The sequence below is a fragment of the Schistosoma haematobium genome, chromosome 1, assembly GCF_000699445.3.
Source record: "Schistosoma haematobium chromosome 1, whole genome shotgun sequence".
Taxonomy (NCBI): domain Eukaryota; kingdom Metazoa; phylum Platyhelminthes; class Trematoda; order Strigeidida; family Schistosomatidae; genus Schistosoma; species Schistosoma haematobium.
The window spans coordinates 2,898,240-2,916,012 of record NC_067196.1 but is presented as its reverse complement, the minus strand read 5'-3'; the positions used below and the strand labels follow the sequence as shown (position 1 = coordinate 2,916,012).

At 35.9% G+C, this 17,773-nt stretch overlaps 1 protein-coding gene across 1 annotated transcript in view; it reads left to right on the top strand.

Moving 5' to 3' along the window:
• Nucleotides 1-12,094: 12,094 nt before the first annotated feature.
• The window catches only part of MS3_00010007 (uncharacterized protein), a gene marked incomplete at both ends in the record, with an annotated part of 46,490 nt that continues 40,811 nt past the window's right edge, over nucleotides 12,095-17,773 (top strand). Inside the window, 5 exons of the mRNA XM_051218338.1 lie at nucleotides 12,095-12,126; nucleotides 15,368-15,488; nucleotides 16,021-16,067; nucleotides 16,715-16,784; nucleotides 17,114-17,181. Of these exons, the coding sequence (XP_051072915.1) occupies nucleotides 12,095-12,126; nucleotides 15,368-15,488; nucleotides 16,021-16,067; nucleotides 16,715-16,784; nucleotides 17,114-17,181 (338 nt within the window). The remainder of the gene's footprint in view (nucleotides 12,127-15,367; nucleotides 15,489-16,020; nucleotides 16,068-16,714; nucleotides 16,785-17,113; nucleotides 17,182-17,773) is intronic.

The following is a 17,773-nucleotide window of genomic DNA, read 5'->3' as shown; positions in this document are numbered from 1 at the left end:
CCATCTGATAATCAATGAAGAACTACTGCATCATCATTTCAGCGTTCTCATTTTAGTGTTCCTTGTCTCTACGACAGTCCTCTCACTAGTACGAGCCATGTTACATGTTTCACTCAAATCATCAGCTATTATCTGACAGTTTCCAAGCTCATCATTATCACACCTATCACCTCCTCATATATGTTATTATTGTTATTATTATAAGAAGCTTTATTCAACATTATACTTTTGGTACAACATAGAATTCTCAGCATAAAGTATTTCAACAAGTTTCTTTTTCTTATATCTTGATCGATTATGACGATAAATTTCGAATGGTGACCAGTTAGATGTTAGGGATTCGGTTATCCACAATTGATTAATGTTCATTCGTTTCATTGCATATTGCCAGCCACCATGATGTCGCTGATTGTACCTTTCGGTATCCCGTATAGCGAAAGGTTGTAAACTTTTCATAAATGCGCCCGAATAGATTGTGAGCACAATAGACATATTGACGTGCTAAAACAAACAACAAAACAGATAACTTGAAGAAATATCTAGATCAAAGGAACAGGTAGCCTAGATATTCAAGCAATAAAGAATGATTGTTCTGTATTGTGTTGACTGACGTTTAGTTTTGAGCTCTGTTCTTTAGATAAGTCCAACCATTGACGCTTGGTTAGCCGCCGATTCACATGTATCTCGTGTAGGATGAAGAAAATACTTCACTGAATAGACTGATCGATTCCTCAATGAATTGTCAACTAGATAATTATTTTGACAACAGACACTGACAGAAATGTGAAATAACGACAATTCGATGTGAGGAATTCTCTTTTTCCCGAAGTTTCTTACTCATTAACCTCGGGAGTGTTTAAAGTTGATTTCATCCCAAATTGTTTTGCGGCCTCATAGGTATTAAAAGTTGGTACTGATAATTATTTGGTCGAGTAGTGAATTTAGATGATCGACTCATTGTCGAATGAGGCCTGACCAATAATGCTTCTGCACACAGGTTTCAGTTAAAGGACGGAGACTTGACGATGTCAATCTAGTCTATAAAACATTGGTTTGTGCTGGTTTCGAGAACAGTCGCTTGACTTCAAGAACCGTTTTGAAGCACATCTGTGGTTGCGTGGTGTGACTAGAAATCCCTAGACAACACGATGCACATATTGCACATGCTTAACTTCCAAGTCATCCATAAAAACTAACGAAGGCGAGTTCAGAATTAGATCGCTCTGTAATAATATGAAAACTCGTAATCTGACATTGATTGTCGTTAACCGTATTGTTTTTCCGACGAACAAGTAAATCCTTGAGCATCACTACACCTTGACATTCAACGATCACATGAGTAATCGTGCCATATTACTATATTTTATTATCGCGATTTGCGCTATTATGAATGTGCATGTTAATCGCTGGTAACGAAGCTTGAGTTGTTGGATCAGCATCGCTTTATTGATTAAGCTCTTGAGAGCTTGCCTCCTACTCAATCTCTGGGCATCCAGCCGAGATTTCATCTTATGTAAATTCTGTGGCGGATCAAAAACTGGTTTCTTACAAATACCCTTGCTAAGTATGTTGTTGAGTACTTTCAGCATTCTGAATAATATTCACACGATGATGTGTATAAGTCTTTCAGTCGAGAGTATTTATTATCCAGCCAGTAGCTTCGGATATCAGTCAACTACTCCCATGCGTCTAATGGAATTCTACAAGGAGCGAGCGAAATGCGATCAAAAGTTTTGATCCAGAGTTAGGTTATGTACAGTAAAACTTGAGTATTCGGACTGATAGAATAGGCCAAGAAACTCTGAAAATTTTCAAAATGACATATGTATATGTGAATATCAAATGGAAACCATATTAGGTGATAATTTGTCTTCTTGTTTCACAGATATTTTATTGAAACTCTCTATAATCGATTCGGTCATTCTGGTTCGTCTGCATTTAAGCACATTGAGTTCGAAGTGATGGTGAGAAACAAACATTCAAGCGTCCACACAGATCATGTCAATTGACCATTCAACCAGACAATGGAGTACAATCATATACAGTGTTTGATGATCTAGTAAGTCTGAATAGCCATTTCAATAGTCTTGTAGTTTGTGCAGCAGCAATAAAACGAGATTGACATATCGTGTAAGAAGTATCAAGTCCAAACTAATCCTATGCCCGTTCTAAGTCGTATGCAGCAACCTGTGATTATATTTTGAAGTGGATGATATTCCAGTGTCTGAATGTTATATTATTATAGACCTTGAATTTTGGATGTTTACCTGACTTCAATTTTTCAACACATAACACTTAAGTCAGATCGACAGCACATGTGGGCTTCGTATCTTGCCATTTCCATGACAGTGAGTCTCTACTAGTAACATAGACAGTTTGTGTCTTCCCAACGCTAAGCTTCTTCAAAAGAAAACCTAACATTTCAAGTGTTATGTAAAGTCGAAAACAATTGCGTAGTAAATCTGTTCCTAATTATTTCAGTTCGCCTATGTGCTCAAGATGCCGATTTCAGTAGTTCACATCACACTTAGATGCTAGCAATAAAAAGAAACAAATACTGGTCCCTTGAAACTTCTTTCTCTGTGTTAGGTTTTTATATTATCATCTTTGGTACTAGATTCGAAAATCCAGTGTCTTCGATTCGTCTGCTTTTATAAACGCCAAATTGAGTTTGAACTGACGGAGAGAAGCAAACACAGAACATGTCAATTAATCATCCAATCAGACAATGTTTTATGATCTAGCAAATATGAATAGCCAGAAGGAATTACTACCCATAATGAAAGAAAGCATTTCGGAATTCGTTTCAACAACCACTGTGAATTAATTCCGTATCTGAATAGACTCATTCATTAACATGATATGATGCCAACAAATGACTTCAAAACCGAATATTATTATTAGGCTGATTTGATCATCATATGGTTGTAATAGCGTACTCAATTTAATGGATTTTCGTATCAATTTAAAACAGCGTTTACCATATTCAACGGTGTTTAGGCAAAATTTTCCTTTTGAAAACCTTAAAATTAAATGATTCGTCAATTCTCATATATAAATTCATTATTAAACTTGGTAACACATTGGAAGCAATAATAATTAGTTATCCTACGAAGTTTTCAGACAATTATTGCTTTAGTCTATTTGCTTTCATTGGAGATCCAGAGATACAAATAAGAACATTTATTGTGGTTCACTTCTAAAGACATAAATGTATCTCATAAGACTTTCGACACGATTTCTAGAATTTAAATCACTTTTAATTACAGAACCATCGCACCATCTGTGAACAAATTTGACCATGTGCTTCACGACATCTACTTTTCAAGAGTTCACCGATTTACCGATAGCAGTCTGTGACTAACGAGTGAACAATCTTGCAACTAGATGTGTACCACTTGTGGGATTTATCAACGATTGTTTGCAAGATGCATTAAGAGTCTATCGTCACGATTTACTATGAAAAATTCAATATAATTGTCCTTACACAAATATCTTTTAAATTATGCTTCAGAAATACGAAATAACAGAAACAGTAGACACGTTTCAACTTTATTATTAAACATAGGTTTAACTGTAACAAATTTACGCAGTAATCAATATGGAGGAATACGAACTGATTTGGACAGTCGCCGAGGGAATGGCAGTCCACGTAATGATGTGTAAGATTGAAGCAAATCCTCACCTCTTCCAGGAGACGCACTCCACTCTGGAAAAATGAGAGAACGGCAGAGTTAAGCCAATATTTCACAATGATCGAAATCAAGTTCAGCTCTAAAGGTATCAATTAACATAAGTGTATTATAAACTTCATGTGTCGGAACGATTGTTTGTCTACCCATTTCATTATGACTAGATGTTGTGCATAATTCGTAAATGACAAATGTCCACGAATTGTTATTAAACATATAATGTGTAAGATTACTACAATTATCGCATTCGCATTTAGCAATATCTGATTGTTATAAGCGAAGATGAATACTGCCTGGTAGTGGACACACGTTTCATCCTATTTAGGACTGCTCAGCTGGACGTACTTGCATCCCTGGGTTGATGTTCACTTCAAGACTCGAACCTTGTAGCTATCGCGCCAATCACCATCACGTTATCCACCTAGTTACTGAATCCTGATAGCCACCTGTTTGTGCAATGGGGTGAAGTTTGATTCCACTTGCATTTGTTCGCATCCACTGTTAGTCACAATCAATATCTGCTTATAAAGCTCGTGAATTAAGACAATATCGAGGCAGGTTTGTTGGTTCATATTTTCACTTCAAATCAGTTACAATATGCTTTCAACTTCACTTATTGTCTAACTACATTCTTATTAACAGTTTGCTGAAATACCGTTTACCAGTTATATAACATTCTGGAAAGTCGAATGGTACGATAAAAAAACGTGTTTTATTTTTACATTCGTAAAGGAATCGATTACTGATTACTGATACACTCACCTGTCCGATTACGTTGGTGCACTTTAAGAAACCATGGTGACCGTATTCTTTCTTCAGTACGTTCTGAAAATCGCTTGCCTGTGAAAAATAGAACGAAAATTCATTTCTAATATGTATGAAATATAATGATTACAATGCTTTTGCAACAATATTTAAAAGTAATGGAGATGGTTAATTAAATGACGTAACGTCACAAACAGTTGCAAATACAGTCATGAAGGTATGAGACACAAGTGAAGAGGGAGGTGGATATTTTCAAATGTGAAGTAGTAGAGGCACACAGAGGCGACCAGACTGGGGAAACCATCCTCTACATATAAAGAAAACCACTACTACTAGTAATAATAATAATAATAATAATAATAGTGGTAGTAGTAGTATTTGCTCACAGTTTTCTTACTGAAAAAAGCTACAGCTTACAAAATCTCAATTCTGATGTGAACGGATTCACGTACCTTTCACTGTGTTGGATATGTGATTATCCAAGTGTACCTTGTTTCGTGAAATAATAGTCGTTTATCTAGAGTAGCAAAACATTTACTGTTCTTGCCTGTTAACCATTGAAGTTCTTAATCCTTGTTTTGTCAGTTCTAACTGACGTCGACATTCGGTTCATGAAGCCATCACACTAGTTTAGTATCAGTGATCACACTGACAGATTTCGTACAACATTCGCATCACTTTGAATAGTTAGTAGGTATCTCTTGGAGTCGGCCAATTATGTTAAAATATCCCCTCAAATTCAATGGAAATTCGTTATTTAACAACAAACGGTAACACGGTTGATTGTTCAATGAAATGTTCCTTTTAAATGAGTTCACACTCTTTCTGATCATGCATAATTATAGATGTGACCGACGTTTGAACTGGGTTAGATCCCAACCATTATTTTATCGAGCATATATGATGGTGCAGTCATGAAAATTGATTTATTCTCTAAGACTTACATCATATTTCATGGAAGCATGCGGTGTGATACCATGTTTTTCAGATTACTAAAATAATAGAAAACAAATATAAACAAAGATATAAGATGTAATTGGCTAATTTAACAAGTATTCACTTACACAGTAACATTAGACATCCGGTTTTTACTCATCAGACATCGGTTGTTTAATCAACCGATACGCATGATCAAATTATATGCTCTTCTCAGTCGTATTACTGAAAACAACTGAAGAGCCTCATTTCAGTCGAAAATGGGCGTCCTCAATCCCACTTATAGGACATAACACATCTGTTCATAGTCAGTATGATTAGTTTGTTTCACAAGTCGATCACGAATATGAGGACGATCAATATGGCTAACTATATGTTATCATAAATTTATTACAACATGGATCACTTACTCCAGTAGTTTCAGTTTTTCATCTCGTCAATACCAAATTTGAAGTACCGATATTGATTACCGATTAGAGGGTCCTGTAGTGCACACCTGCCATGTATGTCAAATTCATATTTCCTATAAGTGGACACAGTTGAAAATATTTCATAAAGTAACCAAATGCAATTTGAAAAGTACACGATAATGGCCTAAACTGCCTTCGAAAACGAACATCATGAGTTTATTGTTTGTTGAAAGACCCCTAGTTTGAAACATCTGAAAGTTGAAGATTCAGCATAAAGTGCCTTATCATTTTTATGTTGATTTTTCTGTGATGTTTTACTCACAAGACTTATACATAATTGAAATTTGTTCGACGACAAATCGAAAATATGAGTGACAACACGATGGCTTCTAACAACGTCAATTCAATGAAACAATACAGGAAGTCTTTGTCAATTCTGTCACATTCATCAGTCAACAAAGCATATCGTCGAGGGTTGATTTCCATTTGCAGATCATTCTGCTTTCGACAGAACACACATCTTCATCTGAAGTTCATTTTCCGAGCCAAAATATCATCACTGCATGGCTTCTTTACACAAAACCACTTCAACTTAGTAACTATCAAACGTTCTCATCTGCTCAATGATGTTTGCGTTTACGGAGTGTGGTTCAATTGCCAGTTACATTGGGGATCATGACCAGAAAACTATATCGTTTAATCGACAGAGAACGTTGTTTAATCCCCGGAAGAAATATTCGGTTAATGAAATATTATCAGATCTCTTACCAAAATACAGCTGGATAGCTGTAATTTTTCAAAAATGGCCACAGTTTTTAGATCGCTTAGTAGTCCCTGAAATAGAATGAGAGAATAAATTTAAAGAATGGCCTTAGTGAATTATTGCATCGGAAAATCTGCTACGAACAAGCGAAATTGAACACTTTTGTTCGCAGCATCATTGTAAAATTCCACGTTTATTCCCATCCGGTGATGAACATCGCTCGAGGATCAAAAATCGATCAAACTTTAGCATTATCTGCTTATAGAAAATAGCAATTAGCTCAATCACTACCAAGCAGTGGCTGATACAAATCCAGTGGTTTGCTTGACATTCGATAAGTTAATTAAAATGAGATAGTGTGAATATGATTAAAAATGGCTGAAATTTATATCTGACTAACCTGCAATTGTGCTATATCAAATTGTTCTTTCGATTTACACTTTGGATTTTTATGACGTGCAATTTTGGGCCTTAAAAAATGATATACAAAATACATTACAGTTAACCAAATATTTACATCCATTCACTGAGTTGTATATTTTGGAAATTTGATTGCTTATATTTATCAATAAACAGCTATAATTTCAGTGTAAAATGTGTGTATCATTCGGAATAATTAAATCATAGTAGTTGCAAAGCGTATATGAGTGTGCCCACTTAAATCTATTCAACGCCATTATATTGATTCACAGCATGCATTATTGTTGTTACGGTGGTCAGAAAACTTACTGTTCCTTAGTGAAACAGTGGAACTGAGACCAATAGTAATTTGATGCTGATCGATGAGCGCCACAATTTAAATTTACTCCGTCGCACGGACGCGCTGAAAACGACAAGTCAATGCTAGGCAATCACCTCATCATTCAACACTATTTCATAAATAATAAGTTCAATGTTTTCAAGAATGCTGTTTGACATGAGTGTACAACAATGTAATGTTGAAACCTGTAGGCATTTCGGATAAGCTCTTATTATAAAATCGTACTAATGGTCATTGGATCTAACATAGCAGGTCGGAAGTTTACAGACATAGTGCCCAATGATTATCCATGACATTGCTTGTGTATATTCGACAACATTACAAAGCACATATTTCATAAATTAGATGTAATCTTACCACATTCCATGAATAGTAAAACCATCTAATTCTTTCGGTGGAGCACTCTAAAAGGAAGAATTTCAAATAATTATTACTCAGTTGAACAACGATGTATGTGAATATAATATGTGTTGAAGCTTATCAAATGCGATTCAAGTGACTAGATAATTTTTCAAAGTGAAATAAGTTGCTTCGGCCATTTGCCTTCAAAAGCTGATCCTTGATATACACTCGAAATAACCCATACCCAAGCTGACAGACCTAAACACTGGAAATGTCATTGTGTTCAGTTTCAAGCAATCTTTGGCAGTGATGTGCCTAATTGTCCTGATTCAATCCAATCAATATACAGTTAGAATCCCCATGTTTGGTGAAATAAAGTATTACCTCTACAATGTGAGCGTAACCTGTCAATGAATATCACAATGATCAGTACTCGATCAGCGAATGACTCTGGTCCATATCCACGAACGGAAGAGAATCGTACAGATTGATTTCATTGTATATTAATCAATAAAATTCATCTGTGAAACGTGAATCGATAGATTCAAGTTCATGTTAAAGGATAACATTTCAAGTAAACGAAAGTTTTATTACTTTTTGCGCCAGATAATACGATGGTGGCCAAGTCACAGCAAACAGGTAGTATTCAAAGTTGACTTGACCGTATCCTACATGTAGGATGATAACAAGTGTTGACACAAGGAAACACAGTGACCTGCAAACAATAGACAATTAACATGGTCGATGAAGTGCAAAACACATTTTGAAAAATACGAAGACAGTGAAAACCGCTAATTGACTGGAATATTTTTGTACGAAACTTGATTACGGGAGATCGTTCACTCGACAGATTGTTGATGAATAAATCTTACATACCAGATTGCAATCAACAGTTTAGAGAATCAATATTTCTAGCATAACTTTTAATATATCTCGTCCCAGTACTTTGTTAAGGGGAATAGATCATTGCGTTCTCATGTTAACGAAATCAAGTACACTTTATATGCAAGATTGATGATGAAGGACGTGGAATCCAAGGCGAGCGTTTCGTCTTATTTGGAACTTGTCAGTTGAATACACTTCTATCACAGACTCGAATTCAGCTCAGCTCAGCTCTCATGACCATATACATCAAACACATTATTTTAACTATCATGTGAAGCTAACATCACATTTATCAGTGATTTTCAGTCCAACTGTTTATTGTGTGAGCTCGGCAGTTATATACAATACCAGTGTGTACTATGTTCGTTATGCGAAACGATCATCTAGTCCGAAGCAATATGAATGGTTTCATTAGGAGTTTTATGACTAATAAACGTTTGACGAACCATTTCTTCGTAGTATGATTAGTTTAACGTCGAAACTCATTGAAATCAGACTGGATCGTGCTCTCGATTAAAATAGAAAATAATCGTTTTGCGAGAATCTGTCGGAAACCTTTTCCACAATCCGTGAGATGTTGCTAACTTTTAATTCAACCAGATATATCGGTAAATCATAATTCCGTTACACTAACACAGGGCTATTCGCCACTTCGTTCTTGACTACTGAATGGTTGATGAAGTAGTTTGTGTACCGGCAAGGACATCCCACAACAGAACACTAAGCAAACACGTCACCCTATTGGCAAATATATGTGTCTCATTTAACCCATATAAAAGATTTATTCGGTCAAGCACTGAATCAAGTGAAGAACAAAGTCAATAAATGAAAAAACGTGATTGAGAAAAGAAACGACTAGCTCCTCATTCCAAAAATAAAGAATGGTTTATCACTCTTACCTGATTCGTAGATAACAGTAATTGTCAAACAGGCAATAAAAACAAGACCTCAACTCACTGTACTCTCATCATCAATTCAAATCTGCTGATGTATTGTGATAACTGAGCACACAATCTTTCCAACACTGTTATATATACACTGAAATTTACATGATTTTAACCAGTGAGAGAAGATGGCACGTTTGCAGAACACATAATGTAATTATTAATACTGATCTCATAATCTCATATAATCTCACTCACCGTGCTCAGTTCCGTAAAAACACGATTTCTTTACACGTTTACATGAAGCACATCACGTGATACTCATTGACGGTCTTCGTTTTTCTCCATGTATGTTTCTAGTCGGATCCAATCCATCAAACCATCAACCGTCTGATAATCAATGACGAACTACTGCATCATCATTTCAGCGTTCTCATTTTGGTGTTCCTTGTCTCTACGACAGTCCTCTCACTAGTACGAGCCATGTTACATGTTTCACTCAAATCATCAGCTATTATCTGACAGTTTCCAAGCTCATCATTATCACACCTATCACCTCCTCATATATGTTATTATTGTTATTATTATAAGAAGCTTTATTCAACATTATACTTTTGGTACAACATAGAATTCTCAGCATAAAGTATTTCAACAAGTTTCTTTTTCTTATATCTTGATCGATTATGACGATAAATTTCGAATGGTGACCAGTTAGATGTTAGGGATTCGGTTATCCACGATTGATTAATGTTCATTCGTTTCATTGCATATTGCCAGCCACCATGATGTCGCTGATTGTACCTTTCGGTGTCCCGTATAGCGAAAGGTTGTAAACTTTTCATAAACGCGCCCGAATAGATTGTGAGCACAATAGACATATTGACGTGCTAAAACAAACAACAAAACAGATAACTTGAAGAAATATCTAGATCGAAGGAACAGGTAGCCTAGATATTCAAGCAATAAAGAATGATTGTTCTGTATTGTGTTGACTGACGTTTAGTTTTGAGCTCTGTTCTTTAGATAAGTCCAACCATTGACGCTTGGTTAACCACCGATTCACATGTATCTCGTGTAGGATGAAGAAAATACTTCACTGAATAGACTGATCGATTCCTCAATGAATTGTCAACTAGATAATTATTTTGCCAACAGACACTGACAGAAATGTGAAATAACGACAATTCGATGTGAGGAATTCTCTTTTTCCCGAAGTTTCTTACTCATTAACCTCGGGAGTGTTTAAAGTTGATTTCATCCTAAATTGTTTTGCGGCCTCATAGGTATTAAAAGTTTGTACTGATAATTATTTGGTCGAGTAGTGAATTTAGATGATCGACCCATTGTCGAATGAGGCCTGACCAATAATGCTTCTGCACACAGGTTTCAGTTAAAGGACGGAGACTTGACGATGTCAATCTAGTCTATAAAACATTGGTTTGTGCTGGTTTCGAGAACAGTCGATTGACTTCAAGAACCGTTTTGAAGCACATCTGTGGTTGCGTGGTGTGACCAGAAATCCCTAGACAACACGATGCACATATTGCACATGCTTAACTTCCAAGTCATCCATAAAAACTAACGAAGGCGAGTTCAGAATTAGATCGCTCTGTAATAATATGAAAACTCGTAATCTGACATTGATTGTCGTTAACCGTATTGTTTTTCCGACGAACAAGTAAATCCTTGAGCATCACTACACCTTGACATTCAACGATCACATGAGTAATCGTGCCATATTACTATATTATATTATCGCGATTTGCGCTATTATGAATGTGCATGTTAATCGCTGGTAACGAAGCTTGAGTTGTTGGATCAGCATCGCTTTATTGATTAAGCTCTTGAGAGCTTGCCTCCTACTCAATCTCTGGGCATCCAGCCGAGATTTCATCTTATGTAAATTCTGTGGCGGATCAAAAACTGGTTTCTTTCAAATACCCTTGCTAAGTATTTTCTTGAGTACTTTCAGCATTCTGAATATTATCCACACGATGATGTGTATAAGGCTTGCGGTCGACAGGTTTTAGATGTCTAGCCAGCAGCTTCGGATATCAGTCAACTAATTCCATGCGTCAATTGGAATTCTACAGAGCGTGCGCGAAATGCGATCAAAAGATTTAATGCAGGGATAGTTTATGTACAGTAAAATGTGAGTATTCGAACTGATAGATTGAGCCAAGAAACTCTGAAAACTTTTGAAATTACATATGTATATGTGAATATCAAATCAAACCCATAAAATGTGATAATTTATCTTCTGCTTGTTTCAAAGATGATTTATTAAAACAATAAGTTGATAAAACCTTTTCAAAAATTTTTATAGCCTGAGTGAACCGGCTGATTGTATTTTCGGAACATTATTGACAGTTCATTACTTTGCCACACAGACTAATCGCGTTTTTTTCACAATTGAATGTGGGTTGAATGTAGGATTGAAGTTTCGTTTCTCTCTGTCTCCAACATCTATTCGATAATATTGTTCATAAATGTGGTTTGGACCACTGAAAGCGACACTGAAATTGATCACAAAGGCCAATCGAAATAATTGAGTGAAGACTTAGTATTGGATTATCCTAAAACTTATATAATAATTGAAATGTTCGATGTTTCTTTGAAGAAGCTTCAATCAGCTTATCATAAGCTCATTGAAACTTATGAAATTACAGCTGCTGACTGAAAAACAAAGGTAAATGACATCCTTTTAAACCATTACACCTTATTTCAACAAACTGCTTGTTACAAATGTCGACTAGTGTTCGTATAATCTCTCTGCTGTTTCCTCCATAAACTCAAACGCTACTTGCGACATTTTATGTCCATAATTATACGCGAGCCATACTGTTGTTCCATGATAAAAGGTGAGTGGCTAGGGAGTAAAGAACCCGACTAAGAGTAATTGAAGAAAACAGCAGCGATACATTTTTTATTAATAATCTGAACAAAGCGAGCATCCGCTTAAGAGAGGGAATTTACATAAGATGAAATCTCGGCTGGATGCCCAGAGATTGAGTAGGAGGCAAGCTCTCAAGAGCTTAATCAATAAAGCGATGCTGATCCAACAACTCAAGCTTCGTTACCAGCGATTAACATGCACATTCATAATAGCGCAAATCGCGATAATAAAATATAGTAATATGGCACGATTACTCATGTGATCGTTGAATGTCAAGGTGTAGTGATGCTCAAGGATTTACTTGTTCGTCGGAAAAACAATACGGTTAACGACAATCAATGTCAGATTACGAGTTTTCATATTATTACAGAGCGATCTAATTCTGAACTCGCCTTCGTTAGTTTTTATGGATGACTTGGAAGTTAAGCATGTGCAATATGTGCATCGTGTTGTCTAGGGATTTCTAGTCACACCACGCAACCACAGATGTGCTTCAAAACGGTTCTTGAAGTCAATCGACTGTTCTCGAAACCAGCACAAACCAATGTTTTATAGACTAGATTGACATCGTCAAGTCTCCGTCCTTTAACTGAAACCTGTGTGCAGAAGCATTATTGGTCAGGCCTCATTCGACAATGAGTCGATCATCTAAATTCACTACTCGACCAAATAATTATCAGTACCAACTTTTAATACCTATGAGGCCGCAAAACAATTTGGGATGAAATCAACTTTAAACACTCCCGAGGTTAATGAGTAAGAAACTTCGGGAAAAAGAGAATTCCTCACATCGAATTGTCGTTATTTCACATTTCTGTCAGTGTCTGTTGGCAAAATAATTATCTAGTTGACAATTCATTGAGGAATCGATCAGTCTATTCAGTGAAGTATTTTCTTCATCCTACACGAGATACATGTGAATCGGTGGTTAACCAAGCGTCAATGGTTGGACTTATCTAAAGAACAGAGCTCAAAACTAAACGTCAGTCAACACAATACAGAACAATCATTCTTTATTGCTTGAATATCTAGGCTACCTGTTCCTTCGATCTAGATATTTCTTCAAGTTATCTGTTTTGTTGTTTGTTTTAGCACGTCAATATGTCTATTGTGCTCACAATCTATTCGGGCGCGTTTATGAAAAGTTTACAACCTTTCGCTATACGGGACACCGAAAGGTACAATCAGCGACATCATGGTGGCTGGCAATATGCAATGAAACGAATGAACATTAATCAATCGTGGATAACCGAATCCCTAACATCTAACTGGTCACCATTCGAAATTTATCGTCATAATCGATCAAGATATAAGAAAAAGAAACTTGTTGAAATACTTTATGCTGAGAATTCTATGTTGTACCAAAAGTATAATGTTGAATAAAGCTTCTTATAATAATAACAATAATAACATATATGAGGAGGTGATAGGTGTGATAATGATGAGCTTGGAAACTGTCAGATAATAGCTGATGATTTGAGTGAAACATGTAACATGGCTCGTACTAGTGAGAGGACTGTCGTAGAGACAAGGAACACCAAAATGAGAACGCTGAAATGATGATGCAGTAGTTCGTCATTGATTATCAGACGGTTGATGGTTTGATGGATTGGATCCGACTAGAAACATACATGGAGAAAAACGAAGACCGTCAATGAGTATCACGTGATGTGCTTCATGTAAACGTGTAAAGAAATCGTGTTTTTACGGAACTGAGCACGGTGAGTGAGATTATATGAGATTATGAGATCAGTATTAATAATTACATTATGTGTTCTGCAAACGTGCCATCTTCTCTCACTGGTTAAAATCATGTAAATTTCAGTGTATATATAACAGTGTTGGAAAGATTGTGTGCTCAGTTATCACAATACATCAGCAGATTTGAATTGATGATGAGAGTACAGTGAGTTGAGGTCTTGTTTTTATTGCCTGTTTGACAATTACTGTTATCTACGAATCAGGTAAGAGTGATAAACCATTCTTTATTTTTGGAATGAGGAGCTAGTCGTTTCTTTTCTCAATCACGTTTTTTCATTTATTGACTTTGTTCTTCACTTGATTCAGTGCTTGACCGAATAAATCTTTTATATGGGTTAAATGAGACACATATATTTGCCAATAGGGTGACGTGTTTGCTTAGTGTTCTGTTGTGGGATGTCCTTGCCGGTACACAAACTACTTCATCAACCATTCAGTAGTCAAGAACGAAGTGGCGAATAGCCCTGTGTTAGTGTAACGGAATTATGATTTACCGATATATCTGGTTGAATTAAAAGTTAGCAACATCTCACGGATTGTGGAAAAGGTTTCCGACAGATTCTCGCAAAACGATTATTTTCTATTTTAATCGAGAGCACGATCCAGTCTGATTTCAATGAGTTTCGACGTTAAACTAATCATACTACGAAGAAATGGTTCGTCAAACGTTTATTAGTCATAAAACTCCTAATGAAACCATTCATATTGCTTCGGACTAGATGATCGTTTCGCATAACGAACATAGTACACACTGGTATTGTATATAACTGCCGAGCTCACACAATAAACAGTTGGACTGAAAATCACTGATAAATGTGATGTTAGCTTCACATGATAGTTAAAATAATGTGTTTGATGTATATGGTCATGAGAGCTGAGCTGAGCTGAATTCGAGTCTGTGATAGAAGTGTATTCAACTGACAAGTTCCAAATAAGACGAAACGCTCGCCTTGGATTCCACGTCCTTCATCATCAATCTCTGCATATAAAGTGTACTTGATTTCGTTAACATGAGAACGCAATGATCTATTCCCCTTAACAAAGTACTGGGACGAGATATATTAAAAGTTATGCTAGAAATATTGATTCTCTAAACTGTTGATTGCAATCTGGTATGTAAGATTTATTCATCAACAATCTGTCGAGTGAACGATCTCCCGTAATCAAGTTTCGTACAAAAATATTCCAGTCAATAAGCGGTTTTCACTGTCTTCGTATTTTTCAAAATGTGTTTTGCACTTCATCGACCATGTTAATTGTCTATTGTTTGCAGGTCACTGTGTTTCCTTGTGTCAACACTTGTTATCATCCTACATGTAGGATACGGTCAAGTCAACTTTGAATACTACCTGTTTGCTGTGACTTGGCCACCATCGTATTATCTGGCGCAAAAAGTAATAAAACTTTCGTTTACTTGAAATGTTATCCTTTAACATGAACTTGAATCTATCGATTCACGTTTCACAGATGAATTTTATTGATTAATATACAATGAAATCAATCTGTACGATTCTCTTCCGTTCGTGGATATGGACCAGAGTCATTCGCTGATCGAGTACTGATCATTGTGATATTCATTGACAGGTTACGCTCACATTGTAGAGGTAATACTTTATTTCACCAAACATGGGGATTCTAACTGTATATTGATTGGATTGAATCAGGACAATTAGGCACATCACTGCCAAAGATTGCTTGAAACTGAACACAATGACATTTCCAGTGTTTAGGTCTGTCAGCTTGGGTATGGGTTATTTCGAGTGTATATCAAGGATCAGCTTTTGAAGGCAAATGGCCGAAGCAACTTATTTCACTTTGAAAAATTATCTAGTCACTTGAATCGCATTTGATAAGCTTCAACACATATTATATTCACATACATCGTTGTTCAACTGAGTAATAATTATTTGAAATTCTTCCTTTTAGAGTGCTCCACCGAAAGAATTAGATGGTTTTACTATTCATGGAATGTGGTAAGATTACATCTAATTTATGAAATATGTGCTTTGTAATGTTGTCGAATATACACAAGCAATGTCATGGATAATCATTGGGCACTATGTCTGTAAACTTCCGACCTGCTATGTTAGATCCAATGACCATTAGTACGATTTTATAATAAGAGCTTATCCGAAATGCCTACAGGTTTCAACATTACATTGTTGTACACTCATGTCAAACAGCATTCTTGAAAACATTGAACTTATTATTTATGAAATAGTGTTGAATGATGAGGTGATTGCCTAGCATTGACTTGTCGTTTTCAGCGCGTCCGTGCGACGGAGTAAATTTAAATTGTGGAGCTCATCGATCAGCATCAAATTACTATTGGTCTCAGTTCCACTGTTTCACTAAGGAACAGTAAGTTTTCTGACCACCGTAACAACAATAATGCATGCTGTGAATCAATATAATGGCGTTGAATAGATTTAAGTGGGCACACTCATATACGCTTTGCAACTACTATGATTTAATTATTCCGAATGATACACACATTTTACACTGAAATTATAGCTGTTTATTGATAAATATAAGCAATCAAATTTCCAAAATATACAACTCAGTGAATGGATGTAAATATTTGGTTAACTGTAATGTATTTTGTATATCATTTTTTAAGGCCCAAAATTGCACGTCATAAAAATCCAAAGTGTAAATCGAAAGAACAATTTGATATAGCACAATTGCAGGTTAGTCAGATATAAATTTCAGCCATTTTTAATCATATTCACACTATCTCATTTTAATTAACTTATCGAATGTCAAGCAAACCACTGGATTTGTATCAGCCACTGCTTGGTAGTGATTGAGCTAATTGCTATTTTCTATAAGCAGATAATGCTAAAGTTTGATCGATTTTTGATCCTCGAGCGATGTTCATCACCGGATGGGAATAAACGTGGAATTTTACAATGATGCTGCGAACAAAAGTGTTTAATTTCGCTTGTTCGTAGCAGATTTTCCGATGCAATAATTCACTAAGGCCATTCTTTAAATTTATTCTCTCATTCTATTTCAGGGACTACTAGGCGATCTAAAAAAACTGTGGCCATTTTTGAAAAATTACAGCTATCCAGCTGTATTTTGGTAAGAGATCTGATAATATTTCATTAACCGAATATTTCTTCCGGGGATTAAACAACGTTCTCTGTCGATTAAACGATATAGTTTTCTGGTCATGATCCCCAATGTAACTGGCAATTGAACCACACTCCGTAAACGCAAACATCATTGAGCAGATGAGAACGTTTGATAGTTACTAAGTTGAAGTGGTTTTGTGTAAAGAAGCCATGCAGTGATGATATTTTGGCTCGGAAAATGAACTTCAGATGAAGATGTGTGTTCTGTCGAAAGCAGAATGATCTGCAAATGGAAATCAACCCTCGACGATATGCTTTGTTGACTGATGAATGTGACAGAGTTGACAAAGACTTCCTGTATTGTTTCATTGAAGTGACGTTGTTAGAAGCCATCGTGTTGTCATTCATGTTTTCGATTTGTCGTCGAACAAATTTCAATTATGTATAAGTCTTGTGAGTAAAACATCACAGAAAAATCAACATAAAAATGATAAGGCACTTTATGCTGAATCTTCAACTTTCAGATGTTTCAAACTAGGGGTCTTTCAACAAACAATAAACTCATGATGTTCGTTTTCGAAGACAGTTTAGGCCATTAT